The sequence below is a fragment of the Lissotriton vulgaris genome, chromosome 3_1 (assembly GCF_964263255.1).
Source record: "Lissotriton vulgaris chromosome 3_1, aLisVul1.2, whole genome shotgun sequence".
Taxonomy (NCBI): domain Eukaryota; kingdom Metazoa; phylum Chordata; class Amphibia; order Caudata; family Salamandridae; genus Lissotriton; species Lissotriton vulgaris.
Window position 1 is genome coordinate 1500414544 of NC_141689.1, and position 25904 is coordinate 1500440447.

Below are 25904 nucleotides of genomic sequence, written 5' to 3' on the forward strand. Positions count from 1 at the left end.
TTATGGGTGTGCACTAATTTCGCTTCCAGCACTGACATTCATTACCTCTTTCACCAGTTGTTACTCAGTCTATACGCCAAAATATTGTTGATTCTGTCTTATTAGCTCAAACCTGGAAATTCTCCATGCTGTCTTCCTAATTCTTTACCAATGGGTATTTACATGTTGTCTTCGCCTATTGCTTAACCACTGGAAATACAGACAACCCAATTACACCGAGACAACCACACTACACAGATGCACCCACCCCTGCACAGTACCACACAGCCCTCCCTACAGAGGCACACAACAGTGCAGCCACACTAATGCAGAAACTCTATCATGCACAGACGTTCGCATGTACAGACACACAGATCCCCTTTAGACAGAAGTACATACTCCCAGTAGGCTGACACACACACACACTCACCTTGCAGACAAAGATACCCAGATTTCAAAGCACACACATACCCTGCTGCACATGCATACACACACCCCTGAAGTATACTTTCAAATGTCAATACTGGGCCTTTATACACATACCCTGCTAGAAAGCCAAGGCAGGATGTAGTAGCCAAAGACAGATGTTTTCACATTCTCAAATACAGTGCGACACTGGAGTGGTCCACATCGCTCTCCAGAAGTTTTAGCTGGTTAAAAAGCCTTTATGGGGGACCGTGGCAATGCCAGCAGCTGAGATAGCCACATAATGCGAAGCACTGAGTTCAGCACCTTCCCTATAAGCGCAGCATGGGAGGAATGCAGAGGTGAAGGTAAAGAGGGTGGACACGAAACGTCAAAGTCCTGGAAGGGGTGAGCCTCAATTCCACTGAAGGCTCAAGCCAGAGGCCTTGCTTACTGCATGGTCCTCTTGGAGTTCAGCTTTTGTTTGGCTTCTGCCTGCCACTCTTGCCTTAACCTCATACTTCAAGAATTAAAGACACAGCATTAACCTGTGATGTAAACAGGAGAAGGAGATACGCAATTGGCTGAATTGCATAATGTGAATTCAGAAAACCTGGGATCAATAGTTGCATCCCCCGTTGATGAAATTGTGTGATCATACGCAAAATAGTTTATTTCACTGTGCCAGCTTACACTTAATTATTGCATGAGAGCCTCTTGAAATACAGAGTTCAGAGTATGTGTTGTACAAAAAACATCTTTGAGTTCAATTTAATAGACCACAATGTGACTCCTTGTATAAGAATATAGGTCACATTTAGGTGGCATATGACAACTGATTTGCCTGTTCAGTTACCAATGGCATTATCTAGGGCAATTCCATGAATGATTACACCTTTTTGAATTTTGAAGAGATATCATATTTTTATGTGTTGTATGTTGCACGATTTACATGCCAAACTTTTTCACGGCTTGGCTGGTGCACGGGCTAAGCCAGACCCTTGACACAGCTATGGCTCTGCTCTCCCTGTTAATTTGTAGGCTTCTCCACCTCTAGCATCAATTATAGTGGTTCTTAAAAATGTGGCTTCTGTGGAACCTTATTATTTCTCTATTTGAAACCAGCTGCAACGGGCTAAGCAAATTCTACGACCTCGAGCTCCAAAAATAAACAGCTGAAGAAATAAATATACGTCAAACAAATACACTAATTATTAAACATTTATTTAGCTCTCAAACAAAACACACAACCTCTACATTAATATTGTGCTGTTTAGGTCGCAGATTTTCCAAATCTGGTTTAAAAGACAAAGCAACATGCCAGACTCTAGCATATCATTTTGTCTTTCTTATTACTAATGAACTTTCTTTTCGTTAGTGCGTGCTAGAGTTCCAATTGTCTATATCACTGTATGCACTTGTGCTGTTCTCACAAATTAAGCTTAAGGAACCAACGTAATATTTATCCTCCACATTCAAATTCTACATTTTCCTAGCATTTAAAAAAAATACATGTAGGATTTTATGTGTATGTTCATTATTAATGTAATATGGATTTTTCTAAACAGTAGCAGACTTCGTGAAAGGTGGTCGCCGGACCACAGGTTACGAATTAGGAAGCCACCTAGTCTATTTTTCCCCGGCAAATGAGCCACTGGGGGCCGATGGCAGTAATTATAAAATGCTGGTCATGGGAATTGCGTTACTTTTTTGTGTGTCAGTGGAATCCCTTTGCTGCTGTGGTGTTAACGAAGCAGCTGATGAGAAACGATCAATAATCTCTGTCCCACTTCTACGATATCGTGACCGTGCTTCAGACAGACTTCACACACACACTACTTGAATACATAATTTAGCAAGGAAGCAACTTGTGTGAGTTTTCTCAAAAAGTTTAAATTTAGACCATATTGTTCCATAACTCGCCAGAGTTTACCAATGGCTATTTCACCTCTTATCACTCCATCCCTTACAGGGTTGAATTGATTGAATGCTAGCAAAAACTGCACATATTATAAAAGAGAATTCAAACTTTGTAGTCTGGACATGGATAAATGATGCTACCTTTGATTGTTTTACCAATTCGTTCTGGATTGTGCCGCGAAGTATTCCAAGCTCTTCCACCGTCGCACCGGACGGGCCCGGTCGTCCCCGACCTCGATTGGCGCTCACTGTCCGCCCTGCCCTGCAGTGTCTCAGGGCCACGCCTTCGGGTTTACTCGGTGTCTGCCTACAGCACAATATCTCAAGATTGGTTGTGATTCTGGGCACCGGAGTTTCAGCCGAGTGTGTCCTGGGTCGCCGCCCCACACCTCCGTGTGCATTTATTCACCACATCTCAGGTCAGCAGGATTTAAGGCAGCAGCAGATGAACCGGCGGGCGTGATCTTCGCTGCTTGTGCGGGCGTTGTTCCCACGGTCAGCGGACTCGGTCCTTCGCTCCCTGGGGCGACGAGCAGTCGTGCAGGGTAGCGAGTGTCGCAGGGTAGCGAGTGTAGACATGGGCAGCCTGCTCATTCAGTCCGGGAGGTGGCGTACGCTGGCGTGGGGGGGCAGCTAGGCAGGGTCGCTCACGGAGAGCGGGAGGGGGGGTGCGGGGGCGGGAACGGACACACAGAGAGGGGGAGGGGGGTGCGGGGGCGGGAACGGACACACGGGTAGTGGGAGGGAGCCTCCCCTAGCCCCAGCACGGAGGGTAAACAAACAAAGCACTCACCTGGACTTCGTTCCGGGGCCGAGGCGGGACTTGCTCTTTTTTATTGGGCTCCTCCTTCGCTCTGGAGCCTCGGGACAGACAACGCAGGCTGCTTCCTGCTCTCCACTCCTCCTCCTCCCGATGACACGGCGGAGGCTCGGCCGGCTGGGCCAATCCCAGCGTGGCCCTGGCTCTAGACGGACGGCTGCTTCCTTCGGCAGGAAGGCGGGTGTCGGCTCAATGCAGACCCAGATTCGGGGCGTTCCCGAGAATTTTTAGCTTTCGGCTGACGTAGCGTGACGTAGCCAAAAGCCAAAAATTCTCGGGAACGCCCCCAAATCTGGTCCGGCATTGACGGACAGGCCTGTCTTCCAATGGCTAGCCTCCATTTATGGAGCTAGCCAATGGAAGACGGGGGCCGTTCCTGTCTCCCCTACTATACTCATTAGATTTTCGCCTGCGCGAAAAAGCTGCGCAGAGCGCAGCTTTCGCCAGGCAAAACCTAAAAAAGGTACTGTATGTCTATTGTTGGACCTGGCCCAATATCGCCCCAGCTCCTGGTCCAATGACTTCAGCAGGTCGGGGTGAGTTCTACTGCCTTGGTCCTCCCCTGCTAATTCCTAACGGACAGCGTTCAAAGTGTAAGCTGTGGGGATTTTAGGGCTAAGACCTTCGAGCTCCCTTGTGGGCTGCCGCATGGGTCATTCTTTAGCCCCACTCTTTTTAATCTTTATGTGTCTCCCCTTACAGAGCTTGTGCAATCTTTTGGCTTCAAAGTTCTATCCTATGCAGATGACACACAGATCATTGTGTCTATCTTGGACAACTTGCCGTTGGTAGCGGAGATTTTTAAACATTGTATGACCAGCATCAGTCTCTGGATGAAAGACAACTATTTAAAATTGAATCCAAAAAAACAAAGATCCTTGTGTGTGGTGTTCAGCATTCAATCTGGTCCGAATTATGGTGGCCTGGGGCCTGCGGGCCTTTTACCCACCCCGGTACAATCGACTAAAAACCTTGGGGTCCTCTTTGATAGTTCCCTTTAATTTTTACTCATAGGTTAGTTGTACCACCAGTACTTGTTGTGTCAACATCAGGACTTTGAAGAAGATCTTTCCTTTTATCCTGCCTGAACTTTGCATTATCAGTCGTCGGTGTTTTGATGAAGTCACACTTAGACTACTGTAATGCAGTCTATCTGAATATTAACAATTCTTCCCTGAATAAACTTCAGGTGATTCAGAATGCAGCTGCCTGCCTCATCTTAAACTTGGCAAAGCATCTTTGGGTTAGGGAAGCCTTTTGTTCTCTTCATTAGTTGCCAGTTAGATAGTGATTAGTCTACAAAGTTCTTTGCATGGTCTTTCTTGCTCGTCATCACGAAAGACCCTCCCATTTTAGAGCATCCTTTCAGTGGTATATTCAACGTAGACTGCTCAGATCAGCCTTCAGCAAGAGAGTGACTGTTCTTAGGTTTTGCAAAACTTGATAGGGAGGACTATCCTAATCTGTCGCTACGGCAAAACTCTGGAATACTATGCCTGCTCACCTTGCTGCATCAAATATTTCCTTTATTACATAACCATCTGAAAACCTGGCTCTTCTCTCTCCAGCGAGTGTCTCTCCATTATTTTCAGTTGTAGTTTCCCCATCAGCCTTAGTGCTTTGACACCCTTTAGGTTTAGGGCGCTTTATACATTTGTTTTTCATTTCATTTTACACCAGTGCTCCAAAATGCACCACTGGATACATATCAGACCCTTACTGCTCTCCTGCTGAATGGGTACGGCTCATATGCTAATCTTGCTTTTTGTGTGACACTAGGAATTTTCACAATCTCTATCACATCAGCAAGATAACATTAATGGCAACAACCCCACTCTGAAATTTGCTATAGCAACACTGGCCGCACTGCACAATTCTGCATCAACATATACAGTGGGAGGGCCTGGAGCCCTTCATAGCAGAGCATGCAATCAGGTAGCAGACCAATCTAAATAGGTACCCTCAATCTGCCCTTAGAGAAAGGGACCCTTTCTGCTATCCACGACCGAGCAGCGGGTGCGCATAAAAACTCTGTCACAGTGTGTCAGGTACAGAACTTCGCATGTGCACTCAAGCACAATGTATCTGGGAGCTGCATATGAAACACTATCCCGGAGAACTTACAACTCTACCTCTAACTACTGGATGTGAATGCCACTTTCAAATACATAATCACAGTGTACTAGCCTTTTCTGGGAGTGGGTTTCAAAAACGACATATTATTTCACTTAATAGAACTGAAGTAAAATAAAAAGCTCAAGTGCATGTCATACTTCAAAAGCTTTGACCTGAAACATAGCACATCATAAAGTTGAATATACATTCGGAATAATAATTTTGAAAAAGGCTGTTACAGTACCACTGCGTGATGGGGAGGAGTACGAATATTTAGTGAGAGTGATTTCTGACACTGGTCTTTCAAGTCAAGTCAAGTCAAGTTTAAATTTGCATAGCTCACTACTCACCCAGAGGGTCTCAAGGCGCTTGAGGGAGGGGGGGGACTTTACTTATCGAATATCCAAGTTTTTAGTTGTTTTCTGAAGGAGAGGTGGTTCTGTGTAAGGCGGAGGTGGGTGGGGAGAGAATTCCAGGTCTTGGCCGCTAAGTAGGAGAAGGATCTTCCTCCCATGGTGGATCTTTGGATGCGTGGAATTGTGGCGAGGGCTTGATTGGACGATCGTAGTTGGCGGGTGGGCAGTGTAAAAGGACAGGCGTGTGTTGAGGTATTCGGGTCCTAGGTCGTAGAGGGCTTTGTGTGCGTGGGTGAGGAGACGGAACGTTATTCTCTTGTTGACTGGGAGCCAGTGGAGGTCTTTCAGGTGACCGGAAATGTAAGCTTGGCGGGGGATGTCTAGGATGAGTCTGGCTGAGGCGTTTTGGATGCGTTGGAGTTTTTTCTGTAGTTTGGCTGTGGTTCCGGCGTAAAGGGTGTTTCCGTAGTCCAGTCGGCTTGTGACCAGTGCATGGGTGACCGTCTTTCGTGTTTCGGTGGGGATCCAACGGAAGATTTTTTTGAGCATACGTAGGATGTTGAAGCAAGATGATGAGACGGCGTTGACTTGTCTGGTCATTGAGAGGGAGGAGTCCAGGATGAAGCCCAGGTTACGTGCGTGGTCCGTTGGTATTTTTGCGGATCCCAGGGCCGGTGGCCACCATGAGTCGTCCCAGGCGGAGGGGGATGATCCTAAGATGACGACTTCCATTTTTTCCGAGTTCAGTTTTAAACGGCTGTTCTTCATCCACTCGGCTACTTCTTTCATCCCTTTGTGTAGGTTGGTTTTGGCGGTGTTTGGGTCTTTGGTGAGGGAGAGGATCAGCTGGGTGTCGTCTGCGTAGGAGATAATGTTGAGGTTGTGTTGGCGCGCGATGGATGCGAGGGGGCTCATGTATACATTGAAGAGGGTGGGACTGAGTGAAGATCCTTGTGGTACACCGCAGATGACTTCGGTGGCCTCTGATCTAAAAGGGGGGAGGCGGACTCTCTGGGTTCTTCCGGCGAGGAACAAGATGATCCAGTCCAATGCTTTTCCTTGTATTCCGATGTTGCTGAGGCGTTGTATAAGGGTGCTATGACAGACTGTGTCGAAGGCTGCGGAGAGGTCAAGTAGGATGAGGGCAGCTGTTTCTCCGTTGTCCAGTAGAGTTCGAATGTCGTCTGTTGCTGCGATAAGGGCGGTCTTGGTGCTGTGTTTGGCTCGGAAGCCGGACTGTGAAGGGTCGAGGGATTTGTTGGATTCGAGGAAGGTGGCGAGTTGACTGTTGACGGCTTTCTCAATGACTTTGGCAGGGAATGGGAGGAGCGAAATGGGGCGGTAGTTCTTAAGTTCAGTGGGGTCTGCTGTGGGTTTCTTCAAGAGGGCGCTGAGTTCGGCATGTTTCCAGCTTTCCGGGAAGGTAGCGGAGTTGAGGGAGCAGTTGATGACGTCTCAGAGATGGGGTGCAATAATGGAGTCTGCTTTGTTGAAAATGTGGTGGGGACATGGGTCGGTTGGTGATCCTGAGTGGATGGTGTTCATCAGGCGGATGGTGTCTTCAGTGGTGATTGGGTTCCAGGCGCAAAGGTTGTTGGAGGGGGGTTTTAGTTCGGAGGTGGGTGGGGTGGACTGGTCTCCAAGCTGTTATGTATGTCAGCGATTTTGTTGTGGAAGAACGAGGCTAGAGAGTCGCAGAGGTCTTGGGAGGGAGTGATGTCGTTGGTGCCGGCGGTGGGGTTGGTAAACTCTTTGACGATGTTGAATAGTTCCTTGCTGTTGTGGGCGTTGTTGTCGAGTCGATCCTTGAATGCTGATTTCTTGGTGGATCGGATCAGTTGGTGGTGTTTGCGGGTGGCGTTCTTGAAGGTGGCCAGGTTGTCAGTGGTTGGGTTTTTTCGCCAGGCTTTCTCAAGGGTGCAACAGATCTTCTTGGATTTCTTAAGGTCATCTTTAAACCAGGGGGCTTTTTTGCTGCCTTGCTTGATTTGATGGTTTTTCAAGGGTGCTAAATCGTCAGCGCTGTGGGTGATCCATTGTGTGAGGTTGGTGGCTGCTTGGTTTGGGTCCGATGATTTTGCAGGAGGGTTTTGGTGAAGCGATGTGAAGAGCTGGTCGGTGGTAATTTTGTTCCGGTTTCTCCGGGGAAATGGTTGTGGGTGGTTGTGGGTCCTAGTCTTTTTGTAGTTGAAGTGAACGCAGCTGTGGTCCGTCCAATGGAGAGCTGTTGTGTGATTAAAGGAGATGTGCTTGCTGGAGGTGAAGATTGGGTCAACCTTTTCCCCTTCATAGTGGGTGGGGGTGTCAACAAGTTGTTTGAGTCCGAGATTGGCGAGGTTGTCCAGAAGGGTGGTGGTGTTGCTGTTGTTGTTCTTTTCCAGGTGGAAGTTGAGGTCTCCCAGTAGAATGTAGTCCTCGGAGGGGAGGGCGTGTGGGCTGATGAAGTCAGTGATGTCTTCGCTGAATTGTGTGCGGGGTCCGGGTGGTCTATAGATGAGGGTGCCTCTGAGTGTGGTCTTAGGGTCGGTGTGAATCTGGAAGTGAAGGTGTTCGGCGGTTGTGAGGTTGTCATCGGAACTGGCCGTGATGCGGATGGTGTTCTTATGGACGATGGCGATGCCACCTCCTGTTTGGTTGATGCGGTCCTTTCGGATGATCTTGTAGCCTTCCGGGATGGCTATGGCGATGTCGGGCGTTGATGAGGCGTTCATTCAGGTTTCTGTAAGAAAGGCGACGTCCGGCGATGTGGTGTCGAGTAGGTTCCAAAGTTCAATGGCGTGTCTGTGGACCGAGCGGGTGTTGAGCAGGATGCACTTCAGGTGGTTAGTGTCGGAGCTCTGTTTGGAGTCTATGGATTTGGTGTGGGTCCTGATGCACTCGAACTTGCAGGAGTGGCAGGTGAAGGGTCCATGGGTGTGTCCTGGGGCTGCTTGGTAGCAGTTTGGGAGTCGGGCGGGGTTAAGTGCTGAGAGGGTTGCGGCATCGTACGTTATGCGGGTGGAGTGGATTTTGCGGGGGCCAGGGGGTCTGGCGCTGGGCGCGGTCCAGGCGTGGACGGGCGTAGACGGGCTTACCTTTGGCGCGCCTTCGGCGTGCATAGGGCGCGTCCACTGCGCGTGAACGCTGCGCGCAAAAGCATCTGTCATAATTGGATAGTGGAGGGGGGTGGAGCGAGGGAGGAGCAGCTGGGAGGCGGGAGCGGGGTGGAGAGACGGGCTAGGAGTCACAACAACAAAATGGCAGCACAAACAAAAAGCGAAACAGGACGAGATTGGGGCACAACCGGAATAACGCTATGATCTGGGCAGTGGTACCGGCACAATCAGGCACAAATAATTTTGCAGGCAATGTGAGCAGTGCAACAATTATTAATTAACAGCAGTGAGCAGTAAGCAGTATGGCGCTACGATACTAAGCACAAATAATGTTACAGGCAATGCGAGCAGTGCTCATTTAATAATTAGCAGCAATGAGCGATGAGCAGTAATCGCTACAATACCAGGCAGCAATGAGGAGTATAGCGCTACGAAGTCAGGATGATCAGGGAGCGTGAGGAGCGACCGCTTCTAAGCAAGCCAGGACGGTCACAGCGCTGGACCAGATGGGTCAATCCTTATCTATCAGTGGGAGGGAGGAGCAGCTGGGAGGCGGGACCGGGGTGGAGAGACGGGCTAGGAGTCACAACAACAAAATGGCAAGATGACACTGGATAGAGACAGACAGAGAGTAAGGAGTAAGGACGGTTTTGATAACGCAATAGAATAGACAGAGGTCAAATAGAGAGAAAGTTCACATTCCTAGAGTGCCCCATGGAAGGTGGGGGCCCTAGGCAATCGCCCACTTTGCCCATGCCTTAAAATGTTTTGGCATGGTATGTGTATATAAACCTCACAGACTTCCCAGTTTAAATCTCATTTTGAAGTCATAGACTCAATCGCAGACTGCATCATCCACTGTAACTGTACTGAATAGATTAACCATAGATTAGAAAGAGACCACACACTCAGTGGTTCAGCAAGTGTTACAAGAGCTGTAGTAAAAGCAAGGGAATCAGGCCCCCTATAAATCCTTATCTTTGTAGTTTTAAAAAAATGCCACTAATTGAAACACAGTGGGCTTCTCAACCCCTGAGCCTGGGTTCCACTGCGCTATTGATAGCCGCTCCTCTGCTGTTTAAGATTCAGCCGTGGCCCTTGCAGGTAAGATTGGTGGGGCCGAGTGGGGGAGGACCTTGACAGACGACAATGAGGAAGAATTAATTATTTTTTTCATTTCCCCTTGTTGCCGTCTGTTGAAATCTCACCCCCCACCCCCCCACCCCCCTGGCCTGACCACTGTTACCTGCAAGGGCAGCGGCTGTTAAGATTAAACAAAGCTGGTGTTTTAGCTCACAAAATGCTAGGTACATATTGTTTGATCTTTATAGGTACAACTTCAAAACTTGTAAAAAGTAAAGATTCCCCTCTGCAGGGGTAATGTACAACTAGCTTATCAAAGGCAAAGGGTAACTGCAGTAAGATTAAAAATATGCTGAACTTGTGCAGGAATTCTCTTACTCTAGGGCTCCCAATCAGAGTACTTCAATGTCAATGCCCTGATTTATAAATAGGAGGTTCAATTTTATATGGAAACTCTTGTTTGTGTGGGGATTGGAATTGGCATTTTTGTAATAATTGCATCCCAGTAGATTTCTCCAGGTAAATCTTGAATTGTGCTATTTCAAAGGTCTGCTAAAAAGGAAATGATGTTGATTTCAGTGCAATAAATACTGATGTAACATAAAATGACTGATTTCCAGACAGAAACAAAAAAGGGTAACATTTACGGCAACTGCAAAATACCTCACCTTGGGGTATCTCCTCTTATTCTAACATGCTGAGCCTCAGGGCAATGAAGTAAGTGAGGCATGTATCTGGGCTTAACCTGGTACAAACTGAAAGGGGCTTGGGGTCTCCAACCTTTTCTGTAACAGTAGCTACTTATGGTTAATGAAAATAATCCCTAACTACTAATATTATAAATTCTGTAATAGTGACCACATGAGACAAGATTACATTACTGGCCACTATGTGCAAGGTTACCAGAGAGTATCATCTCACTGCATCCAGCACGATTGCCGGCAGTAATGTAAATAAAGTCACAATATTAGAAAAAAGTCTCCCTGCGCCGTATGATTTATCACTCAATTATCGGTTGTAATTATATTCGGAAAATTCAGTAATCTTTCCCCAAACATCACCTTATGGTCTTTGAAAACATACACATTTTTTATTCAAATACACATTTTTCAATGTTGGTATACATATATTCATTCAATCAATCAAAAGCTTCCAATATAGTAGGATTCGCTGCACACAGGAGAGCTACTTACAGCTAGCTGGATAGCTATCAGTACACACAAGCTACTCGCTGGAGCAGCCTCGAGGTTTTCAAACGTAGTCATGTACTGATTAAGTCTTGGAGATAGCAGCTATCAAAAGGATTTTTGTTGCTGACCATGTCTTTCAGACACAAGGGAACTATTATCACAAGAGAGATACAATAGGCCTAAATCACAAATGTATCTCACAACTGGATTGAAAATGAAACCTGCAAATCAGTGATTCACAAAACATCAATTTGCAAATATGAACTGATTTACGTACACATACGTTGTTGCCACACTGGCAGAATTTCCCATATTTCTAAATCTGTTTACAGTGCTTACAATGTCACTGGCCCCACGGCGGGATTGCTTGCAAACTTATATGTACTCTCACAAGCTCACAGGTTCATGGGAATTCACAAACCTTTGGCTGTCAAATTCCTATTTTGTCTTTTTTAGTTGAAGATGTCAGGGGCAGAAGCAAATCCAGACTCAGTGTTTCAATGAGCAGGAAACACATCCAAAATTGGAGGATGTCTAGGAAATGTGTCTCTTGACAGGAAAAATGTTTTCTACATTGAGAAATGCAAATGTGTACTGTAGGGCTGAGGGCCCGATTTACAGAACTAACGTAAGACAAAATCCTAAACTTACTACTTTTGGTATTCACAGAAGTTAGGATTTTGTCTTAAGTTTGTCTTAAGACAGACTTAAAACAGACTTAAGACAGACTTAAGTTAGGATTTTGTCTTAAGTCTGTCTTAAGTCTGTCTTAAGACAAAATCCTAACTTCTGTGAATACCAAAAGTAGTAAGTTTGGGATTTTGTCTTAAGTTAGTTCTGTGAATCGTGCCCCATGAGTATGCCTGGGAATCTGTAACAGTTGAAAATAGCCTTAAGCGAGTGCTCACTACCGTACCGGTGTTCAGGACATTGTAGAGTTTCACCAATTGTGGTAGCAGCATCTTAAACCCGAGGTGCTGTCTTGCCCTATATTGGACTGTATTACCAATGCTGGGTGCAGCGTAGACTGAACTACACATACCAGGATGTGATGATGAGAGGAAGTGGGAATAGACCATTCGGAATATACTGGACCACACACTATAGAGTTGTTGTTTTTTATATTTACATTACAGGCTAAATAGAGACATTTACAAACTGAAGAAAATGAAGTGATTTTCCAAGAATCAAAATGATTTCCTAGTAATTCGGATTAATTTAGCACCCAGTTCTCTGACTGTCAGGAGCAGCATATTAGCCACTACTCTCACTGGTGAAATCAAAGGATTTAGAAAGTGGATGATTGGAAGTAAATCTGCTCCAGCATGCAAAACAAAGGTACATCGTGAAACTCCAATGATAATATTCACTGTGGTTGGTACATTAATGTGGCTTATAGGTTATAGCTTTTCATTCTGGATGAGGTTTGGAACATGGGCTTGATCCCTACACTACCAATCAGTGGCTTGATACATTTAGCACAGATCCTCTCTTGCTGAACGGGAAGGTGAGCATCACTCAATTTCCACATACTGTTCAAGGGATAAGGGACAGATCTACAGCCAGATGTACAAGGCCATTTTGCAGGTGCCATCCCTGTGATTCACAAACTCACAGGGTTTGCAATGTCAACATTCCCTGTTTCTGTGTATTAAACTATTTTGAAAAAAAAGTATTTCCAAATCGCAAAAAGGGTTTACCAACCCATTCCGACTCACAATTGGGAAGGGGTAACAAAAAAAACGGTTTCCCATCCTAATTGTGATTCGTAGTGGTGTGTATCAAATGGCTGCAACTGCAATTGTGGTCACAAATCTTTCAAAAGTTACCAACTCCTCAAAAGAGGTGGTAACAGATTCACAAAAGGAGGCTGTTCCCTTTGGATGATTCAGAAAAGGGGGTGGTGTCTGAATTAAGCAGACCACTCTTACCCAGTCCAAAGATCAGGGCTTGATCCATCACCGTTTTTTAGCTCACTGCACCATCCCAGCTCAGAACTTGGCTATATGCAAATTAGCCTGACCCTGGCCCAGTGCATCATGGGAACAGGGCAGACCAAACTACCAAGCCAATTCTTATACTGGGAAGGAAACAAGCTACCGGGGACCGGTTTCTGGCATTTCAGCCGTCTTCCTCCCTTTGGATAGCATCACTTCTGGAAATCATGTTGGGTGAACTCTGGGAGAGCAGGCAGTACTCCATAGGACCACATCCCTACCTGTTCGACCATAATCCACTCCCAAACATGCCTTTTTTTAAGGCACCACTAATTCCTTTTAGGAACAGGGGCTGCTTTACAAAAAAAAAATCTAGTATGGGAATGCAAACAAATAAGTGGTGATCTGCTGTTCCTTGCAGACCACCATCACTATTGGGCTTATTTACAAGTCCCTTGCACCGCCAGTGTGTCACTTTGCATTACGCACCACTGGCGCAGCCTGCTGCGTGATAGTCAAAAGCACAGGTAAAGCCACCCTGAGTGGCTTTACGTGTGCCTGCAAATATCGCCCCCTTTAAAGCAACACATTGTGTGTTAAGGGCGTGACATGGGTGTTGCTGTGGGTGTTCCCACGTAACACCCATGTCCACTGATGCATTTCCAGATTTACAAACAATCGTAAACCTGGAAATGCATCAGAATTCTACGTCACCCCGGGGGGGGGGGAGGGGGGGTAGAGAGGCGCATCAAGGAAAAATGTTTACATTTTTGTGCAGAAATGTTACCCTTCCTGCACAAAACAATCTCCCCACAACGCAGGGATCCTTGCACCAGGGGTGCCTGCGCATAGAAGCATTTTGTGCGCCAGCGCAGGTAAAAGCACAGTGATTCGACATATTGTTGTAAATATGTTCCATATCTATGCTTTGAAACTACCGCGGTGCAGCAAAATGACTTGCGGCACCGCACCTGCTTAATTAATATTCATTAGGCTAGTCATTCTGCAGTCTGTGTGACTGGAGATTGTGCGCTACAACCTATTAGAACATAAGTTGCTTTGCAAAATTAAAGGCTGCCACAAAATGTTTGCTCGGAATTTGCAACAACCTTTTGCAATAAGCCGTTACATATATCGGGACCTAATCTCTACCTACCAGATTAATGATTTATTCATTATTATCCAGTCATAGTTCTTCATTTATACTTTACCAAATTATCCCTGCTCGTCCAGTATATCTTATGCCAGTGAAACCTTGGACATTCAGAGGGTGCCTAATATTAAACAGAGAACTAAGGCCCAGTGGCATCTCCTTCTAAAGCTTAGATTGAGGACTAGATGCATTCAATTGTCTATAGGGAGTGCCTGCAGCCCCCATCTCTACACCAGATTTATTAGACAAACCTGTGCCTGATAAAAATTGTCAGAGAACCCCTTTGCTGCAGTTTTGGATTTGAGGCTGATATATTCTCCCTCATCTTTCCTGATTTCAAGTAAACACCTTATAAGTGAATCCTATACTAAAATATCACTGAATTCACATACCAATTTAAAACGATTATTTCAGATAGGAACACACATTTGGCAGAAGTCAGCTAAAGGATTTTTAAAAGGTTTTAGGTTTCAGCCAAAATCCATATTTTTATTTCAGTCAAAAATATTTTAAGCCATGTTCACTAAAAAGATATTTGAGCAGAAAATAAAGAATCAATTAGAAATTAAAAATACATGTTACTGATACTTTGAAACAGGGGGCACTTCAGGAAGAATTTATAAAAATGATATAATAATACATACTACTGAATTTTGTGATGACACTAACAGATGATGTAAGCAAAATTAAAGTTTAATAATGATTTTTGTTTAAATTAAATATGTAATACTGTATTTTGATGGTTCAAGTCATCATTATTGACATCTTTATTCGGTCAATATTAGCCATGAAAGCACAATCAAATCACATCCAGAGATTTCCCAATTCAATAAAATCATAAGTAAATATCACATTTAAGCTTAAATATGTACCCTCTTTAAAATAATAAATACAATTACTACAAATGGCCCTACAGAGGTGGTCAGACTCAAATTTCACATTGCCTATAGGAATCCCTTAATGCTAACCAAATCTATACTTAGCGATCCAGGGAAACCTTCATCAAAGTCAAAATCGCGGATCACAGGGCATATTTCTTCCGCAATCTTAGTGCTTGAGTGATAAAATTCAGAACTGCAAAGCATATCAGAGGAGACTCAAGATACTGCAAATAGTGCAACCCCTTCTGATGAGTATTAAAAGACCATCCAATGAGTATAGGGTGAAGGAACCATTTTCTAAAAGAGATATACAAGGTGAAAAATACAATAAAGTGCTTAGTTGACTGAAGTGACCTCCCATCACATTGGCAACACAGTAGTGACACGAACCAGGTGCCAAACAATAAGGAAGACCACTAGGTAATTAATTGTATTCACTCTTGACCGTGTAAGATAAAATTAAGGGCCAGATGTACAAAGCTTTTTTCAGCCCGCAAACGGCCCGATTTGCAGAATCGGGTTGTTTGCTACCTGAAAAAAGCATTTTTTAGTGTACAAAGTCCTATTTGCGATTCGGTAAGCTATTACCAAATCGTAAATTGGGTTTGCAAGTCGCTATTAGGAAGGAACGTGCCAAGGGCATCCCTTCCTAATACAAGTTACACTGGCATGTCCGAATGTTCTGCAACCAGAATACGGTCACAAAACATTCATGCTTTACCAATTCTGTGAAGAAGGTGGTTACCTTGGAGAGGAGGATGAGCCGGTTCCATCATGGCAGCTCGGAGCTGAAGCTCAGTGTAAGCACCACGCACAGCAACCAAGTGCGGTGCTTCAACACACCAAAACCATCTGGAAAAAAACTCACTCCCGACATCGGAGCATTGGGAGCAGATGCCACTGTGGGCACCGTTCCCCCCAAACTACTTTGTTGCTGTGAAATGGGCTTAAATCTCACCAGGTGATCGTGCCTCAAAATGGCGCTGGAAGCGGAGCGGACCCCCTTTTTTTGTGTAACAGAGCGGGGGCCACAAAATCAGGTGCGGGCCCTCCGGGAGACTACATCATAGGAGTGGCGAGACCTGGAGCTGCCTCCTCTGCACCCCCGATGAGCGCCTCCAGCAGTAGTGGAGCTGACGTTTCTGATGGTATAGCCCTGAACACACAGAGCGTTGCTGATGCCCAGCCCACAAGGAAACATCCTCTAATCCTTAATACCATCCAAAGTGAGCCACGCAGCTACCCAAAGAGGCTCTCCCATCACAATGTTGTGAGAAGCGAAGTTTTTGGGGGGAATTGCGGCCGCCGGCGGTGAGAGGCCGTGAGGAGTGGTGATTGCAGTGCGCAGCGTGAAGAGCCGCACCGGAGTGCGGCTGGAAACCAGAGCCTGCGGTGAGTGCTGGTGGGCCTGAGACGTAGCCCTGAGCTGACCACTCTGCCCCAAAACAGTGGTTTGAAGACGGAGGAGACCAGGGGTGCATAACCGGGGCTGACGGCTGGGTTCACCCAGGAAGTGTGTGGCTGAGAAGGCCACCTAAGATTGAGACACATTCCCTACCGATGCTGTGAGTGGCTGTGGTTTAGTGAGTGGGGGGGGGAGAACCGCTGGCGAGAGTCCGCACATCGGACAGTGAAGAGGTAAGCAGAGGTTCCCCACCGTTAGACACAATCACAGTGAACCCCCGCTGGCGATGGTGAGGCTGTGGGGGAGTCAGGGACGCACGAGGCACCAGACGATGGGATGAGGATCCTTTCCGCCCCGCCTGACTCCAAAATGGCTGAAAATCGTGTCTGAGTTGTTTGAAGGTGGCTAGGCAAGGTCTCTGCCTGTCCCTTATATGGCGCCCAGAGCGTGATTCTGTTGCTCACATCAGGGGTCTCCACAGTGCAAAAGTCTAGCAATAGGACTGGTTTTCCACCTTGTTCTGCTACAACCTCACTCACACTGAGAGAATTGCATGGGGCATCAACCGAGTGCCCTACTACCCCGGTCCTACACATTCTACACGCCTGACCTTAAGATGGCTGTCATGGCCTGGCTCCTGGAGGCATTGCTATCGAGTGCATATCAACCCAACAGCAATTCTTAGCTTCCCAGTAACTCCAGGATGGGTGCTGCCAATTGGTCTATGACCCCCGGTAGGAAACCTTGATCACGGTACATTCCACGGAGCCGGAATCAACATGGCACTTACCTGATGGAACTTTGATGGAACTTCTGATGGATCTTTGACGACGCCCCTTGGGCAGATACCAAAACTGTTTGTACTCACCTCGATGCACGACCAACCTTGGCCGATGCCCAGTGCAGCTGTCATATACAGCTAAAGAGGAGTCTGGCCCTGGTTTCATCCCGTCGGCCGTCACCTACCCAGCCGGACATCTGACATTGTTTTCCTCGTTTTCCCCGTTGCGTTTTCCTTCCCTTCCCCTCCTCCTCCCCTGTGACTCTTTGATTTAATTGATGTAACTATGTAACCTGTAACTCGCTGTTACTCATGTAAAGCGCTCTGATACCTCCGGGTCTAGCCAGCGCTATATCAAACTTTTCAAATAAAAAACAAACAAAAAAAAAACATTTGCGAATGGGAAAGTGTCCTAAAGGACTCATTCCCCTTTGTGAATGTGGTGCCAACATTTTTAAAGATCAGCCAGTGGTCCCACAGACCACTGACTACTGTTATCAAAATTAAAAAGGAAACTTTTCATTTTTCTTTTTTAAATGTGTACAGTTTTCCATTAAGGAAAACAGGCTGCATTTCAAAATAAAAACATGCTTTATTTAAAAATCAGTCACAGACTTGGTGGTCTAGCCATTCCCAATGAGTTACAAATCACGACCTGCCTCATGAATATTAATGAGGCAGGTCCCTTGTGACCCATTGGTAATCGCAAACAGTGTAAAACAATGTCGTACAAAGCTGTTTGAGATTTCTTAACAGCGAATCATGAACATTTGCTATTAGCAAATCGCAAATGGAAGTCCATGTACATCTGGCCCCAAATTCTGATGCCTTCATCCATGTTAAGTAAGGCTCCACATTTTGGATGGTTAAAAGTGGGATGTGTGATTGAATGATTAATACCATATTGAGTGCTTTCATGATCCAGCATACTTTTTATTTATAAAGAACGTTTTCTTAACCTGGACAATACAGTGTGCATTAATATTACCCGGATTTCAAAAAGACTACTCAATCCCAGCTCTTGAAAGCTATTTGTAACATATTCAAGCCATGGCATGGTTGTCCAATTACTATGTCCTCCACTATTCTGTGTGAAAAAGCCAAATCAGGAGTGGACCAAATTTTGATCCATAGTAAATAGGGGCCAGGCCTACCATATCTTCTAAGAAGCTTACATTCAAAATTCATTGTGTGTTATGAGGCTCAGGGTAGATTTCGGAGTCCTAGTGGTCTAATTAAAAATGTATTTCCCCCATCTGCAGTGGTTTTGCTGCTGTGACCCCCCAACCGTCAGCCCCTTATGTGCCAGTAGCGAGGCTTTTACTAGTTTCTAAGCAAATCTAAAAATTGATTTTCACGATGCATCCATGGTCTGGGATCTCAGGGTGATGATTCAAGTCACAATCATTTCCTTCTCATTAAATTGTAATGGAAAAAATAAAGTACCTGCATTTTCCTACAGGTAACTATTCAAATATTATATTGCATTTTTTATATACATATATGCAAATAATTAACCAAATATTGCTTGTTGGTAAACTTCACATGAGCCAAGCTTCCTAAATGTGCACTTTGAAGAAAAGCATGTTCAATCAATTGCGAGTGCATGATAGTGGAAAAGAGGTGTTAGTCTGGTGATGCACTTAACCAGACTTGCACAACCATAATGCTTCTGGAGGGCTCACCAGCCGTAACATTTCTTGCCTTTGGAAAACTTCCACTGTAATATGATAAATGAGGCTCTTTCCAATTAACTTTAAGTAGACATACACTGGTGTGGAGATGAAATAGACCTATTAAAATGGAGGCTGATTGGTACTTGTCACGGAGAGAAGGTGGGTTACGCAGAAAGGCTGTGCTTTTAGATCATGCATTGCACACCAAAAGAAGATACGCACTCCAAAACTCAGAATAATGTAATCATCCAGAAAAGCCACCTCGCAGCCTTAAATAACTGACAAACTGAGATTCACCCTTGTTGTGTAATAGCACTCAATTCATCCACACCTTGCCCTTGGCCCAAGTCCTTGGCATCAGTGTGATTTTGGATAGAAAATCATTCAACATTCTCTATATTCTTCTACTCAGTGCCCAGCACTAACATGACTGGTGACAAAAGGAATCCCTACTAAGTTAGTGTGGGTAAATTTTTTGTCAGGATCTACACAAACGCTTTCTAACTGTGCACTTGTTCAATGTCAAACATTACCAAAGCCAAAAGGTCTGGCGTTAACTTCCTGCCTCTGGGCTTTGTCAACACTTATTATGTTTGACCATGTTTTTAGAAAAAAATCACCGTACAGGGGTTGTCTAAAAAATCACGCACAGTAGTCCTTGGTACTAAAAGAACTACTTAGTGTGCGGATGTACTGTTAGTGAAAGAATAGAATGCCGACACAAAGAGTAAAGTTGGCCAATAGCTGAAGTGGGCTGAACCATTGCTACATGCTGTACGATGTAGCAGGTGGACGAAAAATGTGAATGATCCGACAAAAGGACAACGGATAAAGAAGACCGGCTGTAATCCCTTATACGCAAGCATATTATAATTCTGCTAAAATCAGATGGTCCTAGCGACCACCAGACCTAAAAATAAGTAAGTAAGGACTCTGCCCTCTGAAATTACATTTCAACATGACAGGCCGCTAATGCTGGTATCATACTCACGGTGGAGAAAGGTAGCCTTGCAAATCCCACACATTAACTTTCTGCCAGATTCATCAAAGGCCCGTTTTGCGAGTCTGTAATAGCGATTCATAAGGAATCGCTATTACAGACTCGCAAAACGGGATTCATGTAGGAATCGCTAAATAAATTGCGATTCCTACACATTCCTTATTTGCGATTAGCAAATTGCTAATCGCAAATAAGGAATAACTCCCCATTCAATCCTATGGGCCAAAAGGCCCATAGGAATGAATTGGGAGTTATTCCTTATTTGCGATTAGCAATTTGCTAATCGCAAATAAGGATGCGATTTCAAGGGTGCTAGGGGTGTCCAAAGGACACCCTGTAGCACCCCTGAAAGGTAATCTACATTGGTGTTGCGCACACACATGTCCAAAGGATATGTGTGTGTGCAACATGCAACTTAGAAAAATGCTTTTAAAAGCATTTTTCTAAGTTTTCGCTATTTACCACGAGGTTTGACCTTGCGGTAAATAGCGGCCCGAAATTGCGATTTCGCAATTTGAAAATGGATGATGAATTGCATTTAAGGAATCTCAAATAGAGATTCCTTAAATGTAATTCCTCGCAAATTTGCGAATTCGCTATTACCGATTTTTGCATTTGGGATGATGAATTCCAAATGCAAAAATTGCGCTCGCAAAGCGTCAGATTCTGAGATTCTGGCTCTTTGCGAGCGCAATTCACCTTCATGAATCTGGCTGTTTGTTTTATTGTAGACCCACGCACTCACTTTTCTGCCCCCTCAAATGTAATATCTTGGCACAAAAATAGAGCGTACCCACTCTAAAAAGCTCAGAAATTAAATGACAGCAGCCAGGGAATAAATCTCTCAAGTACTGTATCAAAAACATAACTGAGGGATACAAACAAGATAGCCTCACTCCCTTGATGCTTGAAGAGCATCATTGTGGTGCAAAGCAGTTTCTTTGATATAATGCAAGATAAAAGTGCTCTCAAAGTAAATATGTACACATATTATGTAGTGAATACAAATAGCTTACGTCTCAGCCATTTGGCTAATCATTACCTAAGAGACAGAAGTACTCAGTTGCAAATGTACATCAGGAAGGACATTTTTAAATTGTATTAGGAGGCTAATGCAAACTCAAAAATCAATGAATGCTTTGAAACGTTACCCCTTCCACACGATTCGTTCAGAGGGGGGAAATGAAATTCATTGAAGATGTTCAACTTGCAAAATTCTAAGCAATGATTAGCATTTTAGGAGATTAAATTGGTATTTCCAATTTGTACATCCTGAAGGAACGGTTACATTTAGCCTCGGTATGCGACACTGATGGAAAATCTACTGAAAGCAAATATGAGGAGTAGACTATCAAGCAACCCATTGGAAACAATGTGCTGGCAAATCAAAATGTAATGCCACAGTCTGAAAGCGGAGAAAGACAGAGAACAGCACTATATGTTATATTTAACAACCTGCAGAACTCCAAGTCTGGTTTTCAAAGACTAGCCCATACTAATGAGAAGGACTCATTCTAATTCTTCAATATGGTGGCTAGGTTTTATGAAAGCAAATCGGTTTCACTCTATGTTACATGATCTAAGAGGTCAAAGGCTGAGATCCACAATAGATGTTTGCCCCAAAGTAAAACTTACATCCACACAAAATGTCAGCTGTGAAACTTACAGAGTCGATGGAATTTATAACCACTGAACTGAAAATTGGCAAAGTGGACAGATCTTTCACAGTCGTAAGTATGGTCAACGGGTGGTGAAATTGGTGATTCAGAGGGAGGGGTAGAGTGGCCATCGAGAAAGTTGGCAACACCTATAAAGTCGAACCTTTTTGGGTGATTCTAAGGTATCTTTATGCAAAGTGAAACTCATTTTTTGAGCTACATTTTTTTTGAATCAATCATTTTTTATTTATTAAGCAGTATTTTTGAAAGTAAAATAGAAACGCGTTGGGTGAAAACATTTCTAACGCTAGATTTCATAATTTTGGGGAGCTGCAACGTTGGCCCAAACTCGTTCTTTTCAAGGGAAGTACTGCAGCCAAATATGTGATTATGCTGATTCGGAAGAATTCCAACTCACCAGAAGTAAAACTAGTTGGCTGCTGTATACATTTTGTTGGAGGGAAGAAGCCAATTGTTTTCTGAAGAATATATTAGGGAAGTTAAATCTGGCAAGGAGGAAACTTGTGGCCCCATTTACAACTTTTTGGCGTAGGGCAGAGCAACAAGCTTCTTGCTACACTGCCCTGCATTGAAAGGAAAGGACAGGAATGCGCCATATTAATGACATAAAGCTCATTCCTGTCCTTTCTGCCTGTGTTGGCGCACAAATTGGTGCCTAGAGCCAACACAGGCACCTTTGCACCAAGGTGCAAGGTATCTGCATTGTTGGCACAATTTTTTTGTGCAGGAAGCACACCTTCCTGCACTAAAACAATCAATGGGGGCATCTCCTCTTTTGTACGTGTGCTGCAGAATGCAACACACATAGAAAGAGGAATAAACATGGAGAAATAGAGTTATTTCTACTCGTTGCGCCTCCCTTGGGGAGGAGTACAGTTTTGCCGCATTCCCAGGTTTACAGATCCTTGTAAATTCAAGAATGTGTCAAAACCCATGGGTGTTGCATGGGAAAAACGACTGCAATGTACATAGAATGCCTCCTTGCCTTACTCCATATCTATAAGGCCTTGTAAAGCCAAGCAGGGTGGCTTTGCATCACCTTATAGATATTATTTAGAGGCCTGCGCCATAGGAGCATCATAAAAAGTGACGGCCCGGCTGCTCAGGGCTCTTGTAAATGAGGCCTTAGTGATTATTTAATGAATAATTTGAGTTTTCTGTGGATAAGGGTATAACAGATATATAATATGTTGGGTAATAAAATGAACTCAGTTTATAGTGCTTTGTGACTGGAATATATCTTCAAAGAAATAGCACAATAAGATGGTACAAAATAATGAATTTACTAAATTCTTCTGGTATTGTACTTATTATGTGAAAAGCAAAGCACTGCAAGCAACCCAGTACTTTGTGAGGGCTTGGGGAAACGAATTATTTGACATGACAAAATTGCTCTCGCCACAAAGTAAACTGTTTTTCGTTCAGATAAAAATAGAGAGGAGAAGGAATGTGCAAAGACATTTTCCGTAACATAAAACCTCTGTGTAGTCCTCCTGTACACATATGACAGTCCTCACTGGCATACAATACACATGCAAACGTAGTTTTCATGGATTTCTAAATATATTCCTGGGGAATAAGTGTAACAGATTTTGTGATTTATGAAGACTGGGGCCTATGCACTGCTTTATTTGAGCAGGTGGGGCCCATTGGCATTCATGTGTGGGTACTAGCACTTATTGTTCCTCAACAGGCTTGGAAACAGAGCAAGAAAGAGGAAAACACAAAGGAAGGAAAGAAGCAGGAAGAGAAAGACTGTTAAATAGTAACAATGGAAGATAGCAGAGATTAAAAGAACCTGCATGACTTTAAAAACAGGCAGGGAGTGCAGGGTGGTGGAAGAAAGGGACATGAGGTGGAATCCAGAATATTAAGTCCCGGTGTTCAGGGCCAGACTGGCCATAGCATGCTCTGGGCATTTCCCCGGGTGGGCCGGATGGGTGGGGGTCCGTTTTGGGCCGGTGGGGGCCGTTTTTGTTTAAGGGGGCGGTTTTCCAGCAGTGCTACAAAATCGACCTCTTGTAACACAAGCACAGCAGCAGCGTATTGACATTTTATGCGCTATACTTTTCGATAACGCGTGCCTCTTTTTCTGTCTTCAAGTGCTCGTGTTATGATTCGCAATATGACCAGAGAGGGATCAAAACAAAGTATAGCAAAAATAATTAACATAAAAGCAGGTCAACAATGCATTTGTAGCACATAGTATGTTTACTTTAAATCATTAGAGGGTGCACTGTGCAGCATAGCCACCTTTATGCCCCAGGCCCTTCTGCTGCTTCCAGAGGCAATCAGCTAGGAGAGGCTTTTGGAAGAGGTGGTGTGTCTTTCAGTGTACTTAGAACAGTTACGAAAATGAAGCAGATTGGCTGCAAGATTTAAGAAGGCCTTTTAAACTATAGAAGGAATTTTGCCTATAGACTCGGTTCAATGTGAAGCTATATAGCATTGACTCTGCTGAAGGAAGTACAGCTGAAGAACATACAAACATACACAAGAAAGTAACTATGTTCATCCGGACAATATGTACATACAGATCCTCTTGGTCGACAACAACATATATTTATCGACAAACCTCATACGCTCCAGGGCCAGGAGTAATCACTTTGTGTTCCCTGAAACGCTCATCTCTGGGAACTGAAAGAAGGGCCTTGGCACTGCTTTTTACCACAGGGTCATATGTCCCAGGCCCTAAATGGAAAGAGGAGAAAACAACATAAAAAAATAGAATGAGGCATAATTATTTGATACAACCATTCATCTATCAAATAACAAAGAGTATTACAGTGTTCCGCTATTTCGAAATCTCTCCCTACTACTTGTAGTGCCCGGAAGCTTTGAACCACTTGAGAATATTTAATACCCACATTACTGTTGCCCCTGAAAATACGTACAACCAGTCGACAAAACATCTTCCTGCGAGAACAAATGAAAAATAAACTCAATTAACCACCAACATGTCTCTGCATCTTTCGATGACAGAAAAAACTTTATTCTGGGATCGTCTCAAAACCACAATACTCGATGAAGTAGCAAATCTCATTAAAGAGTGCAATATACTGTGGCATCATATACTGGATTGTGAAGGAGCTTTAAGAGTAAATGTGATCTCAAGTCAGTAATTGTGTTAAGTATCTCCATTCATACAATCTCAAAAATCTTGTATCACGTATGATCAAGCTCTGATCGATTCTTCATGCAGACTAACAAAATGGCAGTTTCCCCATAGATGTAGCTTTATGGGAAAATGTCTGCTTTATCATTAGATCTGTCAGTGACTATCATGTAATGAGAAGTAGAGTCAAACGTGGATCTTTAGATGAACGTTCATGGATTTTGGCTATAGCTAAAATGAATATTGTAGTCAAAACGTGGTCATTTTTGTTCTATGACACACATTTATTTATGTGTACCCACCCTCCATGCACTTTTAATAGCAAAAGAAGCAAACGCACATCTAGATACCACTGCTAAAAGACTTATATGTGCTCTTCTTTGGGAACTTTGACTGTAGGATTTCAAAATGATCTTAATCCAAGTGACAGTGCATCTTTTAAATGACAACTTCATCCAAAATCCCTCTCTTTTGAGACATCACAAATACGATTGATGATACAGAAACAGAAGGGTGAATAGATGTCTGAGAAAACAAGCTCTTGAGTGGTGTCCAACTAAACCTACAACAACTTTCTATATGTAAGACAATGCTGTCTGGCTTAATTAGAACAATTTCGCGACAGAAGGAAAAAAAGAAACCTGCCCAAGCTCTCTTCTTAGGTCTTATGTGAGAATTCTCATTCTTTCTGGGAATATAAGTGAAAATTCTTTCCGGAAATCACATATTTTTAATGAGCAACAACGGGCCACGTCAAGAAATATATGAGCAAAACTGTATCAATTACGCAAAGGCATAATTTACATATGCACCTCGTTTCAGAAACCTTTGTGAATCAGTCTCATATTGTGCCTCTCAAAATCAATATAAGAATTTGTATAAAGTGTGAGACATGATAATCTCAGAAAAAATCTTCTGGCATAAAATTGATAAATTAATCAGTGAAGTAGTGCTGCTGTACTGATTTACTTATTAAAAAAACTACCCGGTGGACAAAAACAGTTAGGTCACTGTTGGATCTGGTCACTGTTGGATCTGGTCCTCTCTGCAGGTTCATCCCAATCTTTTTGCCTTCACCCCTCCTGTTTTGCTGAATTTGTTTTTGTTAGCTTTAGGACTTGGTGTACATTTCTACTCCTAACCAGTGACAAAGTGTTTGTGCGCTCTCCCTAAAACATGATAACATTGACCTTCACATTTTTGGCACAGTTAATTTACCTCTAAGTCACTAGTAAATAGTACTAAATGCACCTAGGGCCTGTAGGTTGAATGCCACTAAAGGGCCTGCAGCACTCATTGTGGCCCTTACCAAAA

General features: G+C 44.0%; 1 protein-coding gene across 1 annotated transcript in view; it reads right to left on the bottom strand.

Moving 5' to 3' along the window:
• Positions 1-25904, bottom strand: part of STPG2 (sperm tail PG-rich repeat containing 2) — a 2754965-nt gene that overhangs the window by 959143 nt on the left and 1769918 nt on the right. Inside the window, exon 12 of the mRNA XM_086961953.1 lies at positions 24051-24166. Coding sequence (XP_086818079.1) covers positions 24051-24166 — 116 coding nt within the window. The remainder of the gene's footprint in view (positions 1-24050; positions 24167-25904) is intronic.